Source organism: Bos grunniens, chromosome 1 (assembly GCF_055505025.1).
Source record: "Bos grunniens cultivar Pamir isolate PY7600 chromosome 1, Bosgru_T2T1.0, whole genome shotgun sequence".
NCBI classification, from domain to species: Eukaryota; Metazoa; Chordata; class Mammalia; order Artiodactyla; family Bovidae; genus Bos; species Bos grunniens.
Window position 1 is genome coordinate 55,202,134 of NC_141165.1, and position 25,036 is coordinate 55,227,169.

The 25,036-nt window shown below is 36.3% G+C and overlaps 1 protein-coding gene across 1 annotated transcript in view; it reads right to left on the bottom strand.

The window, feature by feature from the left end:
* Positions 1 to 25,036, bottom strand: part of SI (sucrase-isomaltase) — a 114,501-nt gene that overhangs the window by 44,503 nt on the left and 44,962 nt on the right. The window contains exons 24-31 of the mRNA XM_086414225.1: positions 17,543 to 17,698; positions 7,249 to 7,452; positions 5,491 to 5,645; positions 3,889 to 4,057; positions 2,210 to 2,306; positions 1,992 to 2,104; positions 1,778 to 1,903; positions 184 to 312 (exon numbers count right to left, since the gene is read on the bottom strand). Of these exons, the coding sequence (XP_086270351.1) occupies positions 184 to 312; positions 1,778 to 1,903; positions 1,992 to 2,104; positions 2,210 to 2,306; positions 3,889 to 4,057; positions 5,491 to 5,645; positions 7,249 to 7,452; positions 17,543 to 17,698 (1,149 nt within the window). The remainder of the gene's footprint in view (positions 1 to 183; positions 313 to 1,777; positions 1,904 to 1,991; positions 2,105 to 2,209; positions 2,307 to 3,888; positions 4,058 to 5,490; positions 5,646 to 7,248; positions 7,453 to 17,542; positions 17,699 to 25,036) is intronic.

The following is a 25,036-nucleotide window of genomic DNA, read 5'->3' on the forward strand; positions in this document are numbered from 1 at the left end:
TTTAGATTTGGGAGTAGAATTCAAACTTACATGTTTCATATTTTGAAACACCTTTTCCTCCCTCATTAAGAAGAGAAATCTGAACAAAACTAATATAATAAGGCTCAGATAGAAGATGAAATACCTCCAATTAAATTAAATACAATTAAATTTAAAAAAAGAAGATAAAATATAAGTACTGACCAGGATAATAATGTACCTCATTCCCTCACTTCTTATTTTGTCAACAAACTGAGGAAGGTCATGAAATTCATCATCAATTGTAAAGTCTAGTTGCCTTTCCATGTAATCAATATCTGTGTACTGAACATCCTGAAAAATATGAGAATTGTAGTGTGGTAAGAATCAGCAGAGTGAGTTCATCACATTCTATCATGTTTATAAAAGTAATAGTAGTATGAAAGTTTCAATGCTTGAGAATTGAGTAATGTGATATTCAAGAAATAAAAATAGCATGTATAGATGCAAAATATTCTAAGAACAAGTTCATATAAATGCTATGTTTTGTTAAAAGTTCATTAAATAGTAATTCTGATTTAGAAGTAAAAATCCTTTCAAATAAGTATCTTTTGTTTTATAATTCCCAAAAGAAATAAGACATAAGAGTAAAGGACTTATGAGGTCATGAAATTATACTAAATGATAACTTGGAATTTTGTACAGTATACGGAAAAAAAGTATTGCTCTATTTCTGGAAACAAAAGGCAAATATGGGATAATTTCAATAATTCTAAAATTATAAAAGGAGAAAAAATTATTAATAAATTCATCAATTATTTTGTTATTCTTATATCATCCACCAAAGTCATTTTCAAAATAATAGCCTAAGCTTAAATAAGCAAAATATTATTTACCAGTAGATATTTACAAATATATTTACATGAATAAATGCTTGCATTATATTATTAAATCTTTAATTTAGGCCTAAAGTACTTTAAAAAATTATTTTCTGTTAAAGACAATTTCTTTTTCTAGATATTACAAAAATATGGATAGCATAGGACTAATAATGAAAAAATCTTCTTCAAAATTTTTTTTCACTTTCATATCACTACATCATTAACCTATACAATTAATTTCCTTATAATAATGTATTCAGGAACCATATGTTGGATTCTACTGTGTCTTGATGTCTTATAAATGAGACTCTACTTATTCTTCTTAGAGTGAGTTCTTATATACAAAGCATTCTAGATTTTAATATTTAAATATTACCAGGAGGATACCTGAGATTTCTTAATGTTGCTAAAAAATAAAAATCACAGGAACTGATTATTTCTGGATACTTAAAAATCTTTAGTTTCCCACACATTGAGGGAAGAGGATATTCTGCAAGCCCACTGATTCTCTATGACAGCTGTCATCAATTCCATGGCAAAAATCGTTTCACCTCAAATTGTTTTTCTTTAATTTGTTATATCAGTTGATGAAATAAGTTCACTGGATTCGTACTCTCATTTAAAAGAAGACAATAAATGTGTTTGACTACCTATGAGACACACAGTTTCTCAGAGAAAAGCAAGTGCATAGTGACTTGTTTAGCACAACTTACAGTCATAAGACTGATGAGAAAGAAGGAAAAATAATGGTATTAGCCCTTTCTTTATCCCTCTGCTAAAGACAATCAGTATAATCTGATATCCAATTCATTTGGTGCTACTAACAAACTACACATTGCTTTTTGTCAAATGTTTAAATAATTTTAAAGTGTATGTTTATTTTATTCTGCTTTTGTAGATGACATATTTAACACTGTTTTAAAAATTGATATACATACATAGGGGATCTGGGCAGCCACCATGTCATTATATACTTCTTCAACTTGTGAAGTATTTCTGTATCCATAACGACATAACTGGAATCCCAAAGCCCAATAAGGTGGCATGACTGGTTGGCCGATTACCTTTGAAAAAAAAAATTCCTGGTGAACTAAGATAAATACTTTATATTATAAAGAAAACTTTATCTCTTTTTAAAATCCACAATCATACTTCATGGTATTGCTTTGTTGTGACTTCTGGAGATGGGCCCAAAAACATATAAAAGTCCAAGATTCCTCCAATCATGCGATATGTCAGAGCAGGCATTGGCTGAAATGTAACATCTGGAAATCCAAAATATGATTAAATTTTGTCTATATATGTTATTATTTTATTTGAGTCACATAAAATATGATTTTTTAATTTAAATTTTTAAAAAATTGTTTTACCCATTGCATTGCTGTTAAGTAAGAGAACTCCATGAGCATTGTTCTCATCTTCCAGAGCCATGTAATAGGGATGAAATCCATAGGAATTAAGTTTGTACTAAAATTGAAAAAAATAAACATAATGTATATTTAAATAATAATAGCATGTGAATTTTTGTCAATGTAATATTTAAATTCACTATAAGACTGAGCCTAGGAATTTAAATATTCCTTCATTGCACAGCCAAACTATGACTGAATTAAAACAAACCCTTTTTTTTTAATTTATTTATTATTCAAACCATTAGTGCATTAGAGTATGAGAATGAATATACAAATGTGTAACACTCACAAATACTGCCAAATTAACTTACATAAAGAAACCACTGGTTTTAGAATAGTTGGGTTTCTTTCCATAGATTATGTATCTTAATTTATTTATGAATTGGTACTTCTTTTTCAATAATAGAATGTTTTATTAATGATTAAAGTGATAAGTACTCAATCTCCCTAAGTACTTAATGGGGTATCTAAGTTTCTATAATAATTCTTTTTTTCTCCTACTGAGCATTTAATTTCATTTTCAGCATCATCTTTTAATTTTTCAGAACGGAAAATCTATACGCAGAGTCATGCAATGTCAAGATTACAAAGCTTATAAGTTGATGATCCCTAATCAAATTAGTGTCATTGACCCACAATGAATCCTAGTAACTGAGTAGCTTGTGACAGAAAATTTATATATTTAAGACCAAGGTTATATGAACCTAATAGTGCCAATACTTAATGTTGAAGGGTTTTTGTTTTTTTGTTTTTTTTTTGATTCCCCAACCAAGGATCAAACTTGTGCTTCCTGCAGGGGCAGTATGGAGTTTTAACCACTGCACCACAAGGGAAGTTCCTGAAGGGTTTTAAAGAGGTAAACTTTGGTAAGACATGGTCTTTCAAACTGGAATAAATGAAAAACAGCATTCATAAGTTTGAACTATTGTGATACAAATAAAAGTTGTATGAGCACCTTAAAATAAAAAGTGGTTATGATAGTATACACATTTATAATCTCATGCTGAATATATCCTTTAAGTACACATGACATATGAAAAATGTAAATGAACTAGTATTTTTATTAAAATGTACTTTGATATATTTAGAGTAATTATAGTTAATATTAATTGTGAGAAATATATTAAATATTCATGAAATATACACCATTAATAAGACAAAACTTTGGGGAAAGTGTCATGAGCATATAAAAATATTTCCTAAACTTGTAACTAACAGCATAACCTCATAAAAATGCACAACTGCAGCTTAGGGTAACAAAGGAAAAAGTGAGAATCCAATCTTTATCTAAGGGGTAAAAAAAGAAAATTTCAAGGAGAACCTTAGCCAGTTATTTTTTAAAAGCTGAAAGTAAACATGGATTTGGCAGGGAATATTGAATCTGAATGTTCTTTCTATGCAGTTGAGAGAGTAAGCAATTGGGTCACGACCTCACTTCTCACTGTAGTCAATGATGTTATCTGATTAGTCATTTACTTTCACCTGTACTTTATTGTGACTTTTTGTTTTTCAGAAAAACACTCCAGCAACTGTCATGATTTCTAGTCCCTTTTATTGTTTCAATATTGAAATACAGGCCAACAAAGAGATGGCTGTATCTTAGTTGCCACTTATGGTAGTCAAATACTGGTACTTACACCAGGGGGTTGGTCTCTTGTGAACATTCCCCAAGTATGCCAGTTCAGGTCACGCTTAAATGTTGTGTGTTCCATTTCCCCAAAACCATACACATATTCTGAAGGCAGGCGGGTAGATATCTGAATGAACTGGTTGTTAAAAGCAAAACCAGGAAGGCGAGAATCCCAACTGAAAACAAAAGAAAACAATTTTATTCCTGTATATGCATACAAATAGGATCAAAATAATAATGGTAATTCTTTCTTAGGTGATGTTAAAATCAGTAGTATTTTTCCCTATATAGGGCTTACCATACCCAGATATAGATGGAAATAGATTATTCCAATACTTTTGTGGCTAACATAACAAATATCAAAATATGTTTTACAAATTCATAATCTTATTATGACTATATGTGTCTTTAGATATATATCAGTTTTTAAAATAAAATCAATATAATATATAAATAATATACGACCTAGAAGTAATAAATGTCCTAAGAATTGAAAGTCCTTCATTTTCCTGTTCTCTTGAGAGAATCAGCAAACTTTTACTACATATAGAATAAAAAGAAATCAATATCAAAATAAATAACACATATGTATATTTTAATTTCAAACTCTATTACTATATCCTATCATTTTCTTCATCTTTTAATTTATATTTGTAAAAACGTGTTTACAAAGAAATCCAGAAGAAATGTGTTACAGAGAATGTCATTTACAATAAGAAGATAAAAGAAGAGGAAAAGAAAGTTGGCAGAGGAAGAAAACATATTATTACAAAAAATTTGGAACATATTCATATTTTTATATTAATGATTTTGGAAAAGTATTTGCTAAAGAATAATGCTGCCTGAATAACAATAAATAATGTCTCTGAACCAGGGATTTTCCACAAAATCATTTAGCTTTTTAACATTTAGAATGAAACTCTTGAACATTTTGAAACAATATAACATGTTTTTCTTCATTATTTGTATCCATACTGACAATACCTGAAAACATCCTGACAATATCATGTAAAGAATAGCAAGGAAAGCTTAAATTACATAGAAGTATTTTGTAATAGAAAATACATAAGAGTGTACTTTGTAGAACTTTTCACTAAAATAAAGGAAATATTTTAAAAATTAAATTTATTCATTGAACATAAAAATCATATCTATATGCATGAATCTAAACTTCCTTTCATTGATTCCTGACAGAGATAGTATTAACTTCATCAAAATCCAGAACTAAAAAACTCCAATTTCAATCGTTCTAGTAAAATATTGACATATTTCTAAACACATTTATAAATACTTATTTTGACAACACTCCTCAGGCTTTTCAACATGAGTCTTTATTTTTGCTCTCAGCTTGAATAGAAGAATGGGTCTGATATTTAATAATCAAATTCATCACATCCAAAGTGTCAATAAAATCTTAGACCAATTGTTGACGGCTCACTAACTTTTGTTTTTGAATGTTAAAATAAGCCAATTATTTAATACCTTTAAAGCCACTTTTGATTTGATGACACAGTAAGTAGCACAGTGAAGGCTGTGAAAATAATCATCCAACTTTGCCACCTAAGCTAAAATGAAAATGTCCTTCATATCAAGTAATTTAATTACTTACATAACTCTTCTTGTGCTTCTTCTTCGAATCTGAATGCCAAAAGGATTTTCCTTGATTTCAACATCATAAAGTCTAGTTTCATAAGTACTTGTTGGTGTATTTGGAATGTTCAATGGTACTGGAACTTCATATCTCTTATTTTGGGCATCATAAATCTATTACAGAGAAATAATGAAAAGAGATATGTTTAGTTCTTAATAGTGACATATTAGATTCTTTGTGACCCCATGGACTATAGCCTGCCAGGCTCCTCTGTCCATGGGGATTCTCCAAGCAAGAATACTGGAGTGGGCTGCCATGATCTTTCCAACCCAGGAACCCAGGTCTCCCACATTGTAGGCAGATTATTTACCATCTGAGCCACCAGGGAAACCAGGGAATACTGGAGTGGTAGCCTATCCTGTCTCCAGGGGAACTTCATGACCCAGGAATCAAACTGTTGTCTCCTGCATTGCAGGTCGGATTCTTTAGCAGCTGAATTATCAGGGAAGCCCAATATATTTAGGTACATATCACTAAATAATTTAAATAATGCCTCAAACAAGAACATTTAAATTCTTATTTACATAATTCTTAATTTTGTATCCATGGCCCATATATCTATTTCAAATTCCATAAACATATATAGATGTATAATGAATTAAATTATGTACTGTATTTTACCTGTTTTAATGTTTTGTAATTCATTTTTTCATACAGTAAGACCTCTTAAAGAAGAGAAGTTTCAGAGCTAGATATTCACTTATATGGATACACAAAATTATTTACCACTCATGGTTAGACACAGTTGCCTCAATATTTTTGCCTTATGTATGATTTTACAATGAATATTAATGCTAATTTATCTTCATTCACATCTTTACTTAGTATATTACTTACAAGTGATAATATTAGGTCAGAATATATTACAATTTGTAGGATCCTTGATATCTATTGGTAAACTGTTTTCCAGAATTGGTGTATTAATGAACATTCTTATTAACATATGTACTCTAATACTATTCTTTGTTAAACAAGAAAACACTTTTTTTTTTAATTGCCATTTATTTCCTTGCTGATGAGGATAAACACTTAGTTTTCTCATTTTTTGTATTTGTCTTTAATTTCTTTCATTTTTATTAGCCTCCAATTAAAATAAATAAATTTATATTAAAAAAATAAAGGGTGTTAAGTATTTTAATATTTTATTCCAGATTGTATTTCTTCAGTTAAATGTCGGCATATGTATGAGTTGAAATTGCTTTCCATTTGTCATATATAAGTCAGTACCATTTCTAATAATTTTCTTAATGGAGTTCTTCAGTGCTCTTAAGTAAAAAATAACTGCTAAGTATAACTATTGAAAGAAATTATCTCTTTCGTGTTTCTTACTGTATTGGCCATAAACTTCAGATCACTGTTTAAAAAGAATGGAAACAATAAGGATCTTATTGTGTTTGTTTTGTCCTATTTTGTTTACTTGAATGGAACAACCAACAGAGTCCAACTAAACGATTTATCAATTTATCAAGAATTTAAATAATTAAAAATCACCACTATATGCTTACTTATTCAAAAAGCTAGCAAAAACAGAAAGTTTTACTTATTGTGCATCTAGCTATGAGCTCTGTAGGAAGACAATAAAAGCTTTATAGAATCAAAAGATCATCAATCCAATTAACAATCCTTAATATTACATGAAAAACTCAAGCACCTAATCTATTTAAAATTTTTCTTGAGAGATGAATCATGCATTGTGATAGTTTATAATAAACATACCTTAAACTGCAACATATCATCTTTGTGATATTTCACCTCCACACGAAGAGACGAAATGGAATCGGAAGGCAGCTTTATTCGATTTGCAGTATTCAGCTGGAGGTCAGCTGTTATACCCACTGATGAGTACTGAGTTGAGTGGACTAAATAAGAGTTGTCTTCTTTAGGAAAGTAACACTCAGGTGCTTTGGATCCTAAATGAACCTAAAAACACAATACATGTTCATTTCAGAAATTGTAAGAATTGTAATTTTTAGCTAAAGAAAACCAGAGTAGACATGTTAACTACATGTATGATTTATAAAATGTTTACATTAAAATCTATAAATAACTTACATTAAATATTAATTACAAATTTATATTATTTAGTGCAATAAAATACATTAAATAATTTACAAATTATTTAATACTAAAATGAAAGTACAATCATAACACAAAATATCTATCAGGAAACATTATCTATCAGAGTAGCCATTCCCTCTCCAGTGGGACCTTCCCAACCCAGGGATTGAACCCAGCTATTCTGCATTGCAGGCAGACCCTTTTCCATCTGAGCCACCATCCTCAGAAGACATCAACTAGACCCAAACTGATGGACATTCTACCACAAACCTTGCCAGTAATCTTCGATTATAAAAGACAAGACTCATAAATTTCACAATTTAGGAGGAAACAGAGATCAAATTGCCAACATCCATTGGATCATCGAAAAAGCACCAGAGTTCAAGAAAAACATCTACTTCTGCTTTATTGACTACGCCAAAGCCTTGGACTGTACACAAACTGTGGAAAATACTTAAAGAGATGGGAATACCAGAACACCTACCTGTCTTCTGAGAAATCTGTATGCAGGTCAAGAAGCAACAGTTAGAACCGGACATGACTGGTTCCAAATCAGGAAAGGAGTACATCAAGGCTGTATATTGTCACCGTGCTTATTTTACCTATATGCAGAGTACATCATGCGAAATGCCAGGCTGGATGAAGCACCAGCTGGAATGAAGATTGCCAGGAGTAATATCAATAACCTCAAATATGCAGATGACACCACCCTTATGGAAGAAAGCGAAGAAGAACTAAAGAGCCTCTTGATGAAAGTGAAAGAGGAAAGTAAAAAAGCTGGCTTAAAGCTCAACATTCAAAAAACTAAGATCATGACATCCAGTCCCATCACTTCATGGCAAATAGATGGGGAAACCATGGAAACAGTGGCAGGCTTTATTTTCTTGGGTTCCAAAATCACTGCAGATGGTGACTGCAGCCATGAAATTAAAAAATGCTTGCTCCCTGAAAGAAAATCTGTGACCAACCTAGACAGCATATTAAAAAGCAGAGACATTACTTTGCCAACAAAGGTCTGTCTAGTCAAGACTATGGTTTTTCCAGTAGTCATGTATGAATGTGAGAGTTGGATTATAAAGAAAACTGAGTGCTCAAGAATTGGTGCTATTGAACTGTGGTGTTGGAGAAGACTCTTGAGAGTCCCTTGGGCTGCAAGGAGATCCAACCAGTCCATCCTAAATATTCATTGGAAGGACTGATGCTGAAGCTGAAATTCTAATACTTTGGCCACCTGATGCAAAGAAGTGACTAATTGGAAAACACCCTGATTTTGGGAAAGTTTGAAGGCTGGAGAAGCGAACAACAGATGATGAGATACTTGGATGGCATCACCGACTTGTTGGACATGAGTTTGAGTAAGCTCCAAGAGTTGGTGATGGACAGGGAAGTCGGGCATGCTGCAGTCCATGGGGTGGTATAGAGTCAGACACAAGTGAGTGACTGAACTGAATTGAACTGAGGAGATCCTTGGGTCAGGAAGATCCCCTGGAGAAGGGATTGGCTACCCACCCCAGTATTCTTGCTTGGAGAACTCCAGGGAGAACTGCCAGAGGAGCCTGGCACAACGGAGTGACTAACACATTCACTTTCTTTTTAAATCTCAGTGCCTAAGTTGTTTGGCTGAATGTGGCTTGAAAAATGCTGGAAATCATGCAGATTGCTCTCCCTTTACATAATCATGAAAGTTAGAGTGGGTCCAAAAGACACAATCATGGTATATTTGCCTCGTTCATTCACTATCACACTGCTCTGGATAACATTTTCCTTTTGTCTTCATGAAAAATCCTCCCTATTCTCATCATCTCCTAATGATCTTCCTTATTACTTCAGTATGAAAAGGAAAGCAATCAGAAGAAATATCAGAATGAAACAGGACAACTACCCAACCATCTCTTTACTTCCTGTTACAAAATATGTTCTGCCTGTGATTCTATATAAGGAGAACCATTTCATTTGTGCACCCAGTCCCATGCCTCTTTGCCAGCAAAGACATTCTCCTGCAATTCTTAACTTTCTGTCCTGTATCACTAATATTCCACTCATTACAGGTTATTCCCAATGGCATAAACTGATTTGATTTTTCCCATCTTGTGGTGCTAGTTGTAAACATTGCACCTGCCAAGGCAGGAGATTCAAGAGATGTAGGTTAGATCCCTGGGTTGGGAAGATCCCCTAGAGAAGGAAATGGCAACCCACTCCAGTACTTTTGCCTAGAGAATCTCATGGACTGAGGAGCCTGCCAGGCTACAGTCCATGGGGCTGCAAAGAGTCAGATATGACTGAGGTGACTTAGCATGTACTCATCTTAAAGAAACTGTCACCTCGTTAATTTCTCCAATTACTGCTCTATTTTTTATGCTTTTCTTATGGCCAAATACAAAAAGCTCACCATATTCTCTATATCTAAGTTGTGACTTCCGCGTTAATGGAATCTCATTCTCACTCTGATGAGGCTTTTATTCCCATAACTCTATCAGTATTTCTGTTGTAATAGTTACCAAAGACTTCCATGATGCCAAATCCATGCCACTTTTCAGTTCTTATCTTACTAATTTTTAAACATAATTTGTACAATTGGTAATTTTCACTGTCTTGAAATGCCTTGTTCGCTTGGCTGACAAGAACAACAATTAGATTGTTTTCAATCTAATTCATTTACGATTTATTTTCAGTCTTTTAACTGATTATCATTTCACTGAGTCAAAGCTTTGGATGATTCAGAAGTTTAGTTTTTGAACTTTCCCCTTCTCAAGCTCCTTCCTTTGATGATGTCACTGCATCATATAACTTTAAAATATATATATATATATACTGACTCTACATTTTATATATTACCAATGATGTAAAATTTTCAATTTCATTAGTTTCAGTTCAGTTCAGTCACTCATTCGTGTACGACTCTTTGCAACCCCATGGACTGCAGTACCCCAGGCTTTCCTGTCTGTCACCAACTTCCAGAGCATGCTCAAACTCATGTCCATTGAGTTTGTGATGCCATACAACCATCTCATCCTCTGTTGTCCCCTTCTCCTCCTGCCTTCAATCTTTGCCCAAATCAGGGTCTTTTCCAATTAGTCAGTTCTTCACATCAGGTAACCAAAGTATTGGAGTTTCAGTTTCAGCATCAGTCCTTCCAATGAATATTTAGGACTGATTTCCCTTAGGATGGACTGGTTGGATCTCCTTGCAGTCCAAGGGACTCTCAAGAGTCTTCTCCAACACCACAGTTCAATAGCATCAATTCTTTGGGGCTCAGCTTTCTTTACAGTCTGACTCTCACATCCATACATGACTACTGGAAAACCATAGCCTTGACTAGATGGACCTTTGTCAGCAAGGAAATGTGTCTGCTTTTTAATATACTGTCTAGGTTGGTCATAGCTTTTCTTTTAAGGAACAAGCATCTTTTAATTTCATGGCTGCACTAGGCATCTGTAGTGATTTTGGAGTCAAGAAAATAAAGTCTGCCACTGTTTCCATGGTTTCCCCATCTATTTGCCATGTAGTGATGGGACTGGATGCCATGATCTTAGTTTTTTGAATGTTGAGCTTCAAGCCAGCATTTTCAGTCTCCTCTTTCACTTTCATCAGAAGGCTCTTTAGTTCCTCTTCACTTTCTTCCATAAGGGTGGTGTCATCTGCATATCTGAGGTTAGTGATATTTCTCTGGGCAATCTTGTTTCCAGCTTGTGCTTCATCCAGGCTAGCATTTCACATGATGTACTCTGCATATAAGTTAAATGAGCAGAGTGACAATATACAGCCTTGATGTACTCCTTTCCCAGTTTAAAATCAGTCTTTTATTCCATGTCTTGTTCTAACTGTTGCTTCCTGACCTGCAAACAGATTTCTAAGGAGGCAGATATAGTTTGTTGTGATCCACAGAGTCAAAGACTTTGACGTAATCAATAAAGCAGAAGTAGATGTTTTTCTTGGAGAAGGCAACGGCACCCCACTCCAGTACTCTTGCTTGCAGAGTCCCATGGACAGAGGAGCCTGGTGGGCTGCAGTCCCTGGGGTTGCTAAGAGTCGGAAACAACTGAGCGACTTCACTTTCACTTTTCACTTTCATGCATTAGAGAAGGAAATGGCAACCCACTCCATTGTTCTTGCCTGGAGAATCCCAGGGATGGGGGATCCTGGTAGGCTGCCATCTATGGGGTTGCACAGAGTTGGACACAACTGAAGTGACTTAGCAGCAGCAGCAGCAGCAGATGTTTTTCTGGAACTCTCTTACTTTTTCTATGATCCAAAGGATGTTGGCAAATTGATCTCTGGTTCCTCTGCCTTCTCTAAATCCAGCTTGAATACATGGAAGTTCACAGTTCATGTACTGTTGAAGCCCATCTTAGAGAGTTTTGAGAATTACTTTGCTAGCATGTTAGATGAGGGCAATCGTGCAGTAGTTTGAATGTTCTTTGGCATTGCCTTTCTTTGAGACTGGAATGAAAACCGACCTTTGCCAGTCCTGTGCCCAGTGCTGAGTTTTCCAAATTTGCTGGCATATTGAGTCCAGCACTTTCACAGCATCATCTTTTAGGATTTGAAATAGCTCAACTGGAATTCCATCACCTCCATTAGCTCTGTTCATAGTGATGCTTCCTAAAGCCCATTTGACTTCACATTCCAGGATGTCTGGCTCCAGGTGAGTGATCACACCATCACAGTTATCCAGGTCATGAAGATTATCTCACAATTGGAAAGCTTCACTTTGATTTGTATTGAGTGTCTCAATTTTAATTTGTCCAAAACAAAACTCTTCCTCTCCTTGCTTGTTTCCCCATAGTTTTGACAGTGTGTTACTAAATACTTTCTCTTTTTCTCAGCTGTTTACACCAAAAACTTGAAGTCATTTTACTCTTTTCTCTCATATCCCATATCCAATCAAAGAACAACATTTTCTAGCTTTATGTTAAAAATATGGACAAAAATCAATCGTGTGTGTGTTTACTCACTAAGTTGTGTCTGACTCTTTGTGATCTCATGGACTGTAGCCCACCAGGTTCCTATTTCCATGGGATTTACTAAGCCAGTATACTGGAGTGGGCTGCCATTTCCTCCTCCAGGATATCTTCCTGACTCAGTGATTGAACCTGAGTCTCCTGGGTCTCTTGCACTGGCAAATGGATTCTTTACCAATAAGACACCTGGGAAGCTCCCCACAAAGTCAAACACTTATTACTAATTCTACCTTTACCACTTTGGCTCAATCTACCAATATTTTACTTTGTTTACTGGAGTAACCTCTTTCCTGGTCTCCCTGTCTTAGTCTTCTCACATTCTGTTCTCAACACAGAAACCATTATAGTTTCATTAACATGGAAATTTAATCTACTTATTTGTCTATTCAAAACTCTCTAGTAGAATTCTATCTCGGAGTAGAAATTTTATTCCTAAATGTAGTCAAAGTAATGGAACTATATTATCTGTTTTCATATGTCTGTAATTTTATCTCTGGCTATTCTTCCTTCCACTCATTCTGTTTCAGACACGATGGCCTCCTTGCTGTTTGTAGACTCTACCAGGTACATTTTAACTTCAGGTTCAATTCAGGCTGATTTATTTTCTTTCTGGAATATTATTCCTTCCTTTCTTCCCTTTGTCTCTTTTAACAAATGCCACCTTCTCAAAGAAACCTTTTATGCATACTAATTATAGTTATACCAACGACATCCCACATCCTCCCTTTTCCTTTTCTGCTTTTTGATCTCTATAATAATTATCTAACATAGAACACAATTTTTATTTTTTAAGTTTTTAAAATATTTTTTGATGTGGACCATTTTTAAAGTCTATTGAATTTGTTACAATATTATTTCTGTTTTACGCTTTGTTTTTTGGCTGCAGGGCATGTGAGATCTTAACTCCCTGAAGAGGAATTGAACCCACAGCCCCTGCACTGGCAGACAATGTCTTAACCACTGGACCACCAGGAAAGTCCCTAAAACAACTTTTTAAGTTACCTGTTTGTTTTCCCACACTGAAATATAATCCCTAACAGACAGGAGAGTTTCATTTATTTTGTTCTCCTTAGAACAGTGCCTAGAACATAGTAGTGCTCAAGTATTTGTTAAATGAATCAATGAATAAACAGTATGGTCTAAAGAAACATTAATTTTCTAAATTATATTTGATAAATTTCTAATGTTAAAGCTCCACTTATTTGAATTAAAAATCTATAAGGTGTTGAATATGAAGACTAATAGTAATGAGAAGAGTATATTTTTCACACTTTCTTATTAGAAGTTATTGGAGCTTTAGTACCATCCTTTAGATTCATTTTGATAACAGAAGTGACCGTGCACTGAACTCAATGGAGGATGGGTATGGATTTGAATGAAGAGTTGCAATTTAAAAAGAAGATACTGTAGGCAAACTGTAATGATACTTCAGTATTTGTTTTTATTGATTTCAGAATCTTTTCTCCTTCTCACTTGTTTTCTTCAGCTCTTTCATAAACTTTCCTAATGGTAAAGATTATGCAATTTTACCAAGCAATGAAGAGGAATGAGGGCCATTTCTTTTGGGGCAGGTATTCTATGTATTCCTCATATAAGTGCAGATATTTCTAGGAAGTTGCTGGCAGATGTGTCTAGACTCTTCTAAGTGTAATAAGACATGCGTTTAATTTGTTGGTAACATGAAATTTGGAAAACTCAGCAGTGGCCACAGGACTGGAAAAGGTCAGGTTTCATTCCAATCACAAAGAAAGGCAGTGCCAAAGAATGCTCAAATTACCACACAATTGCACTCAACTCACATGCTAGTAAAGTAATGCTCAAAATTCTCCAAGCCACACTTCAGCAATACGTGAACTGTGAACTTCCAGATGTTCAAGCTAGTTTTAGAAAAGGCATAGGAACCAGAGATCAAATTACCAATATCTGCTGGATCATCAAAAAAGCAAGAGAGTTCCAGAAAAACATCTATTTCTGCTTTATTAACGGTGCCAAAGCCTTTGACTGTGTGGATCACAATAAACTGTGGAAAATTCTTAAAGAGATGGGAATACAAGACCACCTGACCTGCCTCTTGAGAAACCTGTATGCAGGTCAAGAAGCAACAGTTAGAACTGGACATGGAACAATAGACTGGTTACAAATAGGGAAAGGAGTACATCAAGGCTGTATATTGTCACCCTGCTTATTTAACTTATATCCAGAGTACATCATGAGAAATACTGGGCTGGAAGAGGCACAAGCTGGAATGAAGATTGCCGGGAGAAATATCAATAACCTCAGATATGCAGATGACACCACCCTTATGGCAGAAAGTGAAGAACTAAAGAGTCTTTTGATGAAAGTGAAAGAGGAGAGTGGAAAAATTGGCTTAAAACTCAACATTCAAAAAACTAAGATCATGGCATCCGGTCCCATCACTTCATGGCAAATATATGGGGAAACAGTGGAAACAGTGGCTGACTTTATTTTTCTGGGCTCCAAAATCACTGCAGATGGTGACTGCAGCCATGAAATTAAAAGACACTTACTCCTTGGAAGGAAAGTTATGACCAACCTAGATAGCATATTCAAAAACAGAAACATCGTCAACAAAGCTCTGTCTAGTCAAGGCTATGGTTTTCCTAGGAGTCATGTATGGATATGGGAGTTGGACTGTGAAGAAAGCTGACCGCCAAAGAATTGATGTTTTTGAACTGTGGTGTTGGAAAAGACTCTTGAGAGTCCTTTGGACTGCAAGGAGATCCAACCAGTCCATCCTAAAGGAAATCAGTCCTGGGTGTTCATTGGAAGGACTGATGTTGAAGCTGAAACTCCAATATTTGGCCACATGATAACAGCTGACTCATTTGAAAAGACCCTGATGTTGGGAAAGATTGATGGCAGGAGGAGAAGGGGATGACAGAGGATGAGATGGTTAGATGGCATCACCGACTCAATGGACATGAGTTTGGGTAAACTCCAGGAGTTGGTAATGGACAGGGAGGCCTGGGGTGCTGCGGTTCATGGGGTCCCAAAGAGTCAGATACGACTGAGCAACTGAACTAAACACGAAATATATGTGCTTTTGTTTTGTTTTGTTTTTTCCCCAACAAATCCCAATGATGTAATGAAAAGCCGAGAATTTATAAAATAAAATAAGCACATAAGGGTACTCTTCTCATATACCCTTCTGTAAAAACCTCTGCTTTTAATTGTTCTTGAAGTTTTGACCAGAATTACTGGCAGAAATTGTCACCTCTTAGTGGACCAGTTATAACCCATCAATCAATTTCAGAAGTTTTGATAACTTGAGACAATGCTTTTGAAAGACTATTCCCTACTGGCAAAATACCTTACTGAACTGAGCTAGTCAGTCACAACCAACATTTAACAGATTGCAACAAATAGAATGCTATTTTATTAAATAAAGTTACACTATTTCTAAAGTACCTGGAGAGCAATTTACACATACATTTAGCATCAGATCAGATCAGATCAGTCGTTCAGTCATGTCCGACTCTTTGCGACCCCATGAATCGTAGCATGTCAGTCCTCCCTGTCCATCACCAACTCCCGGAGTTCACTCAGACTCATGTCCATTGAGTCAGTGATGCCATCCAGCCATCTCATCCTCTGTCATCCCCTTCTCCTCCTGCCCCCAATTCCTCCCAGCATAAGAGTCTTTTCCAATGAGTCAACTCTTCCCGTGAGGTGGCCAAAGTACTGGAGTTTCAGCTTTAGCATCATTCCTTCCAAAGAAATCCCAGGGCTGATCTCCATTAGAATGGACTGGTTGGATCTCCTTGCAGTCCAAGGGGCTCTCAAGAGTCTTCTCCAACACCACAGTTCAAAAGCATCAATTCTTCGGTGCTCAGCTTTCTTCACAGTCCAACATTCACATCCATACATGACCACAGGAAAAACCATAGCCTTGACTAGACGAACCTTTGTTGGCAAAGTAATGTCTCTGCTTTTCAATATGCTATCTAGGTTGGTCATAACTTTCCTTTCAAGGAGTAAGCGTCTTTAATTTAATGGCTGCAGTCACCATCTGTAGTGATTTCGGAGCCCAGAAAAATAAAGTCTGACACCCTTTCCACTGTTTCCCCATCTATTTCCCATGAAGTGGTGGGACCAGATGCCATGATCTTCGTTTTCTGAATGTTGAGCTTTAAGCCAACTTTTTCACTCTCCACTTTCACTTTCATCAAGAGGCTTTTGAGTTTCTCTTCACTGTCTGCCATAAGGGTGGTGTCATCTGCATATCTGAGGTTATTGATATTTCTCCCGGCAGTCTTGACTCCAGTTTGTGCTTCTTCCAGTCCAGCATTTGTCATGATGTACTCTGCATATAAGTTAAATAAACAGGGTGACAATATACAGCCTTGAAGTACTCCTTTTCTTATATGGAACCAGTCTGTTGTTCCATGTCCAGTTCTAACTGTTGCTTCCTGATCTGCATACAAATTTCTCAAGAGGCAGGTCAATCTCTTGAAGAATTTTCCACAGTTTATTGTGATCCACACAGTCAAAGGCTTTGGCATAGTCAATAAAGCAGAAATAAATGTTTTTCTGGAACTCTCTTGCTTTTTCCATGATTCAGCGGATGTTGGCAATTTGATCTCTGGTTCCTCTGGCTTTTCTAAAACCAGCTTGAACATCAGGAAGTTCACGGTTCACATATTGCTGAAGCCTGGCTTGGAGAATTTTGAGCATTACTTTACTAGCGTGTGAGATGAGTGCAATTGTGCAGTAGTTTGAGCATTCTTTGGCATTGCCTTTCTTTGGGATTGGAATGAAAACTGAGCTTTACATTTAGCATAGCATGTACTAAACCATGTCTTTGGAGAAGTAATTAAGATAAATTACCTATTAGAAGTTTAATTTCAAATTTCAAATGCTTCTCTAGATGAATTTAGTTTGTATGCTGTAGACTTAAAATTGTAATATGTACAGTTTACATTGAAATGCTTATGTGAAATCCATTCATGAATAATTAAAAATCTTATTACCGTTTGCCATAAGCAGCCACGTTCTTTGCAGCGTTCTTTAGTTGCAGTGTTTGAATCTGGATAACAAGTAAACTTTTCAACTTCCAAGAAAGTTTGATCCCATTGAACAGTAAAGTTTCCTCCAAGGTTAAATGTCAGATTGTGAATTAGTAGAATCTTTGGGGACAAAGAAAACAGTGAAAAGTATTTCTGACCATTGGATAATTCAAAAATAGTTAGCATTTATAAAATGCAGCAACCCATCAGCAATTTTTAAAATCGAATCTTAATAATTTTAATGCAACACTAAAAAAAAAAAAAGAATAGATAGGAGAAAACATGTCATCCCACTGGAAAAGCTAGAACCTCAAGACAGGAAAACCATGAGAAATTACAGAATACTGATGAAAAACATCTTTAAATCTAGACATGAGTTTACTTCTCAGTTCTGCCAATAAATGCTCATGAGTCTAAGGAAACACCTATCTTGTTTTAGCTTCAATTTCCTGCCTCTGTAAAATTAGATTAACAGATAAATAATATGTGAAATTTAAAACACACACAATGCTTGGGGCACAAGGCTTAGAATATCAGGTATGAAATAAATATTAATTTCTTCAATGAAGACAATGTTGACACTGGTTGATGTGGAGGCTTCCTGAGTCAAATCCACTGCTAACAATATTTGAGGTACAAATTAGGAAATGATATGGCAATACACAAAAAGAAAAAAATGAGAGGATAGTGTTTTATGTGTGTATATATATATATATAGTGTATTGAAGTGTATACACACACATATATATGTGTGTGTGTGTGTGTGTGTGTATGTATAGACAGATAGATAGATAGACATATGAGCTTTCTAGGTGTGCTTCTGATTAAGAACCTGCCTGCCAATTCAGGAGACATAAGAGATGTGGGTTTGACCCCTGGGTAGGGAAGATCCCCTGAAGCAGGAAAAAGAAACACACTCCAGTATTCTTGCCTGGAGAATCCCATGGAGAGAGGAGCCTGGAGGGTTACATTCTATAGGGTCTCAAAGAGTTGGACATGACTGAAGCGACATAGTAGGCATACACACACATATATGCATATCCACAATACATGTATGGGCTTCTCTGCTGGCTAAGTAAAGAATCCACCTGCAATGCAGGAGACTTGGGAGTTGATCTTTCAGTTGGGAATATCCCCTGGAGGAGGGCATGGCAACCCATTCCAGTATTCTTACCTGGAGAATCCCCATAGACAGAGGAACCTGATGGGCTATGGTCCATTTTGTAGCAAAGAGTTGGACATAACTGATCAACTAAGCACACGCAACATATACATATGTATACAGAATATATCAGTTCAGTTCAGTTCAGTCGCTCAGTCGTGTCCGACTCTTTGCGACCCCATGAATCACAGCACATCAGGCCTCCCTGTCCATCACCAACTTCTGGAGTTCACTCAAACTCATATCCATCGAGTCAGTGATGCGATCCAGCCATCTCATCCTCTGTGGTCCCCTTCACCTCCTTCCCCTAATCCCTTCCAGTATCAGGGTCTATTCCAATGAGTCAACTCTTCGCATCAGGTGGCCAAAGTACTGGAGTTTCAGCTTCAGCATCAGTCCTTCCAAAGAACACCCAGGACAGATCTTCTTGAGGATGGACTGGTTGGATCTCCTTGCAGTCCAAGGGACTCTCAAGAGTCTTCTCCAACACCACAGTTCAAAAGCATTAATTCTTCAGCACTCAGCTTTCTTCACAGCCCAACTATCTCACATCCATACATGACTACTGGAAAAACCATAGCCTTGACTAGACGGACCTTTGTTAGCAAAGTAATATCTCTGCTTTTCAATATGCTATCTAGGTTGGTCATAACTTTCCTTCCAAGGAGTAAGCGTCTTTTAATTTCATGGCTGCAATCACCATCTGCAGTGATTTTGGAGCCCAAAAAGATAAAGTCTGACACTGTTTCCACGTCTATCTGCCATGAAGTGATGGGATGCCATGATCTTAGTTTTTTGAATGTTGAGTTTTAAGCCAACTTTTTCACTCTCCTCTTTCACTTTTATCAAGAGGCTTTTTAGTTCCTCTTCGATTCCTGCCATAAGTAAGGGTGGCGTCATCTGCATATCTGAGGTTACTGATATTTCTCTCGGCAATCTTGATTCCAGCTTGTGCTTCTTCCAGCCCAGCGTTTCTCATGATGTACTCTGGATATAAGTTAAATAAGCAGGGTGACAATATACAGCCTTGACATACTCCTTTTCCTATTTGGAACAAGTCTGTTGTATACTGTTGCTTCCTGACCTGCATATAAGTTTCTCAAGAGGCAGGTCAGGTGGTCTGCTATTCCCATTTCTTGAAGAATTTTCCACAGTTTATTGTGGTCCACACAGTCAAAGACTTTGGCATAGTCAATAAAGCAGATATAAATGTTTTTCTGGAACTTGTTTGCTTTTTTGATGATCCAGAAGATGTTGGCAATTTGATTTCTGCTTCCTCTGCCTTATGTAATATCAGCTTGAACATCTGGAATTTCACAGTTCACGTACTGCTGAAGCCTGGCTTGGAGAATTTTGAGCATTATTTTACTAGTGTGTGAGATGAGTGCAATCATGCAGTAGCTTGAGCATTCTTTGACATTGCCTTTCTTTGGGATTGGAAAGAAAACTGACCTTTCCCAGTCCTGTGGCCACTGCTGAGTTTTCCAAATTTGCTGGCATGTTGAGTGCAACACTTTCACAGCATCATCTTTCAGGTTTTGAAAGAGCTCAATTGGAATTCCGTCACCTCCACTAGCTTTGTTCATAGTGAAGCTTTCTAAGGCCCACTTGACTTCACATTCCAGGATGTCTGGCTCTAGGTCAGTGTTCACACCATCGTGATTATCTTGGTCTTGTACACTTTTTTGTACACTTCTTTTGTGTATTCTTGCCACATCTTCTTAATATCATCTGCTTCTGTTAGGTCCATACCATTTATGTCCTTTATCGAGCTCATCTTTGCATGAAATGTTCCCTTGGTATCTCTAATTTTCTTGAAGAGGTCTCTAGTCTTTCCCATTCTGTTGTTTTCCTCTATTTCTTTGCACTGATTGCTGAGGAAGACTTTCCTATCTCTCCTTGCTATTCTTTGGAACTCTGCATTCAGATGCTTATATCTTTCCTTTTCTCCTTTGCTTTTTGCTTCTCTTCTCTTCACAGTTATTTGTAAGGCCTCCTCAGACAGGCATTTTGCTTTTTTGCATTTCTTTTCCATGGGGATGGTCTTGATCCCTGTCTCCTGCACAATGTCACAAACCTCATTCCATAGCTCATCAGGCACTCTATCTATCAGATCTAGGCCCTTAAATCTATTTCTCACTTCCACTGTATAATCATAAGGGATTTGATTTAGGTCTTACCTGAATGGTCTAGTGGTTTTCCCTACTTTCTTCAATATAAGTCTGAATTTGGCAAAAGGATTTCATGATATGAGCCATAGTCAGCTCCTGGTCTCGTTTTTGCTGACTGTACAGAGCTTCTCCATCTTTGGCTGCAAAGAACATAATCAATTTTATTTCGATGTTGACCATCTGGTGATGTCCATGTGTAGAGTCTTCTCTTGTGTTGTTGGAAGAGGGTGTTTGCTATGACCAGTTCGTTTTCTTGGCAAAACTCTATTAGCCTTTGCCCTGCTTCATTCCATATTCCAGGGCCAAATTTGCCTGTTACCCCAGGTGTTTCTTGACTTCCAACTTTTGCATTCCAGTCCCCTATAATGAAAAGGACACCTTTTTTGCATGTTAGCTCTAAAAGGTCTTGTAGGTCTTCATAGAACCATTCAACTTCAGCTTCTTCAGTGTTACTGGTTGGGGCATAGACTTGGATTACCGTGGTATTGACTGGTTTGCCTTGGAAACGAACAGAGATCCTTCTGTCATTTTTGAGATTGCATCCAAGTACTGCATTTTGGACTCTTTTGTTGACCATGATGGCTACTCCATTTCGTCTAAGGGATTCCTGCCCGCAGTAGTAGATATAATCATCATCTGAGTTAAATTCATCCATTTCAGTCCATTTTAGTTTGCTGATTCCTAGAATGTCAACGTTCACTCTTGCCGTCTCTTGTTTGACCACTACCAATTTGCCTTGATTCATGGACCTGACATTCCTGGTTCCTATGCAATATTGCTCTTTACAGCATTGGACCTTGCTTCTATCACCAGTCACATCCACAGCTGGGTATTGTTTTTGCTTTGACTCCATCCCTTCATTCTTTCTGGAGTTATTTCTCCATTGATCTCCAGTAGTATATTGGGCACCTACCTACCCAGGGAGTTCCCCTTTCAGTATCCTATCATTTTGCCTTTTCATACTGTTCATGGGGTTCTCAAGGCAAGAGTACTGAAGTGGTTTGCCATTCCCTTCTCCAGTGGACCACATTCTCTCAGACCTCTCCACCATGACCTGCCCATCTTGGGTTGCCCCACACAGCATGGCTTAATTTACAAATATAATAGTATATTGTAGTGTGTGTATATATATATATATGTGTGTGTATATATATATATATATATATATATATATCAGAGAAGGCAATTGCAACCCACTCCAGTACCCTTGCCTGGAAAATCTGATGGGCGGAGGAGCCTGGTAGGCTGCAGTCATGGGGTTGCTAAGAGTCGGACACAACTGAGTGACTTCACTTTCACTTTTCACTTTCACGCTTTGGAGAAGGAAATGGCAATCTACTTCAGTGTTATTGCATGGAGAATCCCAGGGGCAGGAGCCTGGTGGGCTGCCATCTATGGGGTCTCACAGAGTCGGACATGACTGAAGTGACTTAGCAGCACACATATATATATAATAGTATATTGGAGTGTATACTATTTATTCCATACACTATAATTTTCATTGTTGTTGTTGCTGTTTAGGCCTTTACTCATGTCCCAGTCTTAGGGACCCAAGGACTACAGCACACCAGACTTCCCTGTCCTTCACCATCTCCTGGAGCTTGTTCACACTCATGTCCTTTGAATCTGTAATGCCATCCAACTATCTCATTCTTTGTCATCCCCTTCTCCTCCTGCCTTTTATCTTTCCCAGCATAAGGTCTTTCCAATGAGTCAGCTCTTTGCATCAGGTAGCCAGGAAATTCAGCTTCTGTACCAGTCCTTCCAGTGAATATTCATGGTTGATTTCCTTTAGGATTGACTGCTTGGATCTCCTTGCAATCCAAGAGACTCTCAAGAGTCTTCTTCAATACCACAATTCAAAAACATCAATTCTTCAACACTCAGTTTTCTTTATGACCCAACTCTCACATCCGTACATGACTACTGGAAAAATAATAGCTTTGACTACATAGACTTTTGTTGGCAAAGTAATGTCTCTGCTTCTTAATATGCTGTCTAGGTTTGTCATAGCTTTTCTTCCAAGGAGCAAGCATCCTTTGATGTCATAGCTGTAGTCACTGTCAGCATGATTTTAGAACCAAGAAAATAAAGTCTGTCACTGTTTCCATTGTTTCTCCATTTATATGCCTTAAAGTGACAGGACCAGATGTCATGATCTTAGTTTTTTGAATGTTGAATTTTAAGCCAACTTTTTCACGCTCCTCCTTCATCTTCATTAAGAAGCTCTTTAGTTCTTCTGCACTTTTTGCCATAAGGGGGGTGTCATCTGCATATCTTGATTTATTGATATTTCTTTTTTCAATCTTGATTCCAGCTTGTTATTCATCCAACTTGGCATTTCACGTGATGTACTCTTCATGTAAGGTAAATAAACAGGGTGACAATTTACAACCTTGATGCACTCCTTTCCACATTTTGAATCAGTCTGTTGTTCCAGTTTGATTCTAACAGCTGCTTCTTGACCTGCATACAGATTTCTCAGGAGGCAGGTAAGATGGTCTGATATTCCCATCTCTTTAAGAATTTCCCACAGCTTGTGATCCACACAAAGGCTTTACTGTAGTGAATGAAGCAAATTAGATGTTTTTCTAAAACTCTCTTGCTTTTTCCTTGATCCAATGGATGTTGGCAATTTGATCTCTGATTACTCTGCCTTTTCTAAATCCAGTCTATACATATGGTAATTCTCTGGTCATGTGCTGTTGAAGTGCAGCATGGAGAATTGTAGTTTGAACGTTCTTTGTCATTACCCTTCTTCCGGATTGGAATGAAAACTGACTGGTTCCAATCCTGTGGCCACTGCTGAGTTTTCCAAATTTTCTGGCATATTGAGTGCAGCACTTTCACAGCATTATCTTTTAAGATTTGAAATAGCTCAGCTGGAATTTCATCACCTCCACTAGCTTTGTTCTTAGTGGTGCTTTCTAAGACCCATTTGACTTATCACTCCACAATGTTTGGCTCCAGATGGATGAACACACCATGATCTTATCTAGATCATTAAGAACTTTTTTGTATTGTTCTTCTGTGTATTCTTGCCACCTCTTCTTAATCTCTTCTGCTCTGTTAGCTCCATATCATTTCCGTCCTTTATTGTGCCCATCTTTGCATGAAATGCTTTTCTCCTTTGCCTTTCACTTCTTTCAGCTATTTGTAAGACCTCCTCAGACAACCATTTTACCTTTTTGAATTTCTTTTTATTGGGGATGGTTTTGATCACTGCCTCCTGTACAATGTTCTGACAAAATATGGTGCACTGGAGAAGGGAATGGCAAACCAAATCTTGCCTTGAGAATCCCATGAATGTTTTTTCATTGTTACAATATTACAAATTTTTCTTTGGTTACCGTTTATGACAGTGACAAAATTTACCACAATTTCATCTGTACAGTTTTTTTTTTTTTTTTTTATCCTTCATAGCTCTAATTTAGAAATAAAAAGTCATATAAAGATTAAAAGCTTAGAGGAATTAGAAAGATGTACTTCCAAGTGTCTTTGTAAATCTTTGTTGTTGTTTAATTGCTAAATAATATCCAACTCTTTTGTGACTTCATGGGCTATAGTCTGCCAGGCTCCTCTGTCTGTGGGATTTCCAGGCAAGAATACTACAGTGGGTTACCATTTCCTTCCAAAGGGAAACGTCCCAACCCAAGAATCAAACCCTTGTTCCCTGCACTGGCAGGAGTATTCTTTACTGCTGAGTCACCAAGTCCTCATAAATCTCTACATTAGCATAAAGCTAGAAATAAATATGAACTGGAATTGTAAAAAACATATAATAAAATGATTTTGTATTGTGCCCCCATATAATCTTTACTAGACTCATAAAATTCTCAATAAGCCTAAGTTGTTTAATTTATATTGGTGAGTTCTTATAGTCACAGGAATATATATTTTATAGTATATTTACTAAATAAAAAAACAATTAACCAATACATATTTTATGGAAATTCCTACATGGAAAACTCTGGGCTAGAGGGCTTAGGAGCTAGACAAAAACACTGCAAAATCATGTTATATATGTTAATTTAGAATTTATGCTAACATTACTAATAATTAGGATTATAGAAATGGTAGGAAAGTAAATGCCAATAAAAATCACTTCTATGTTTTAAATTATTT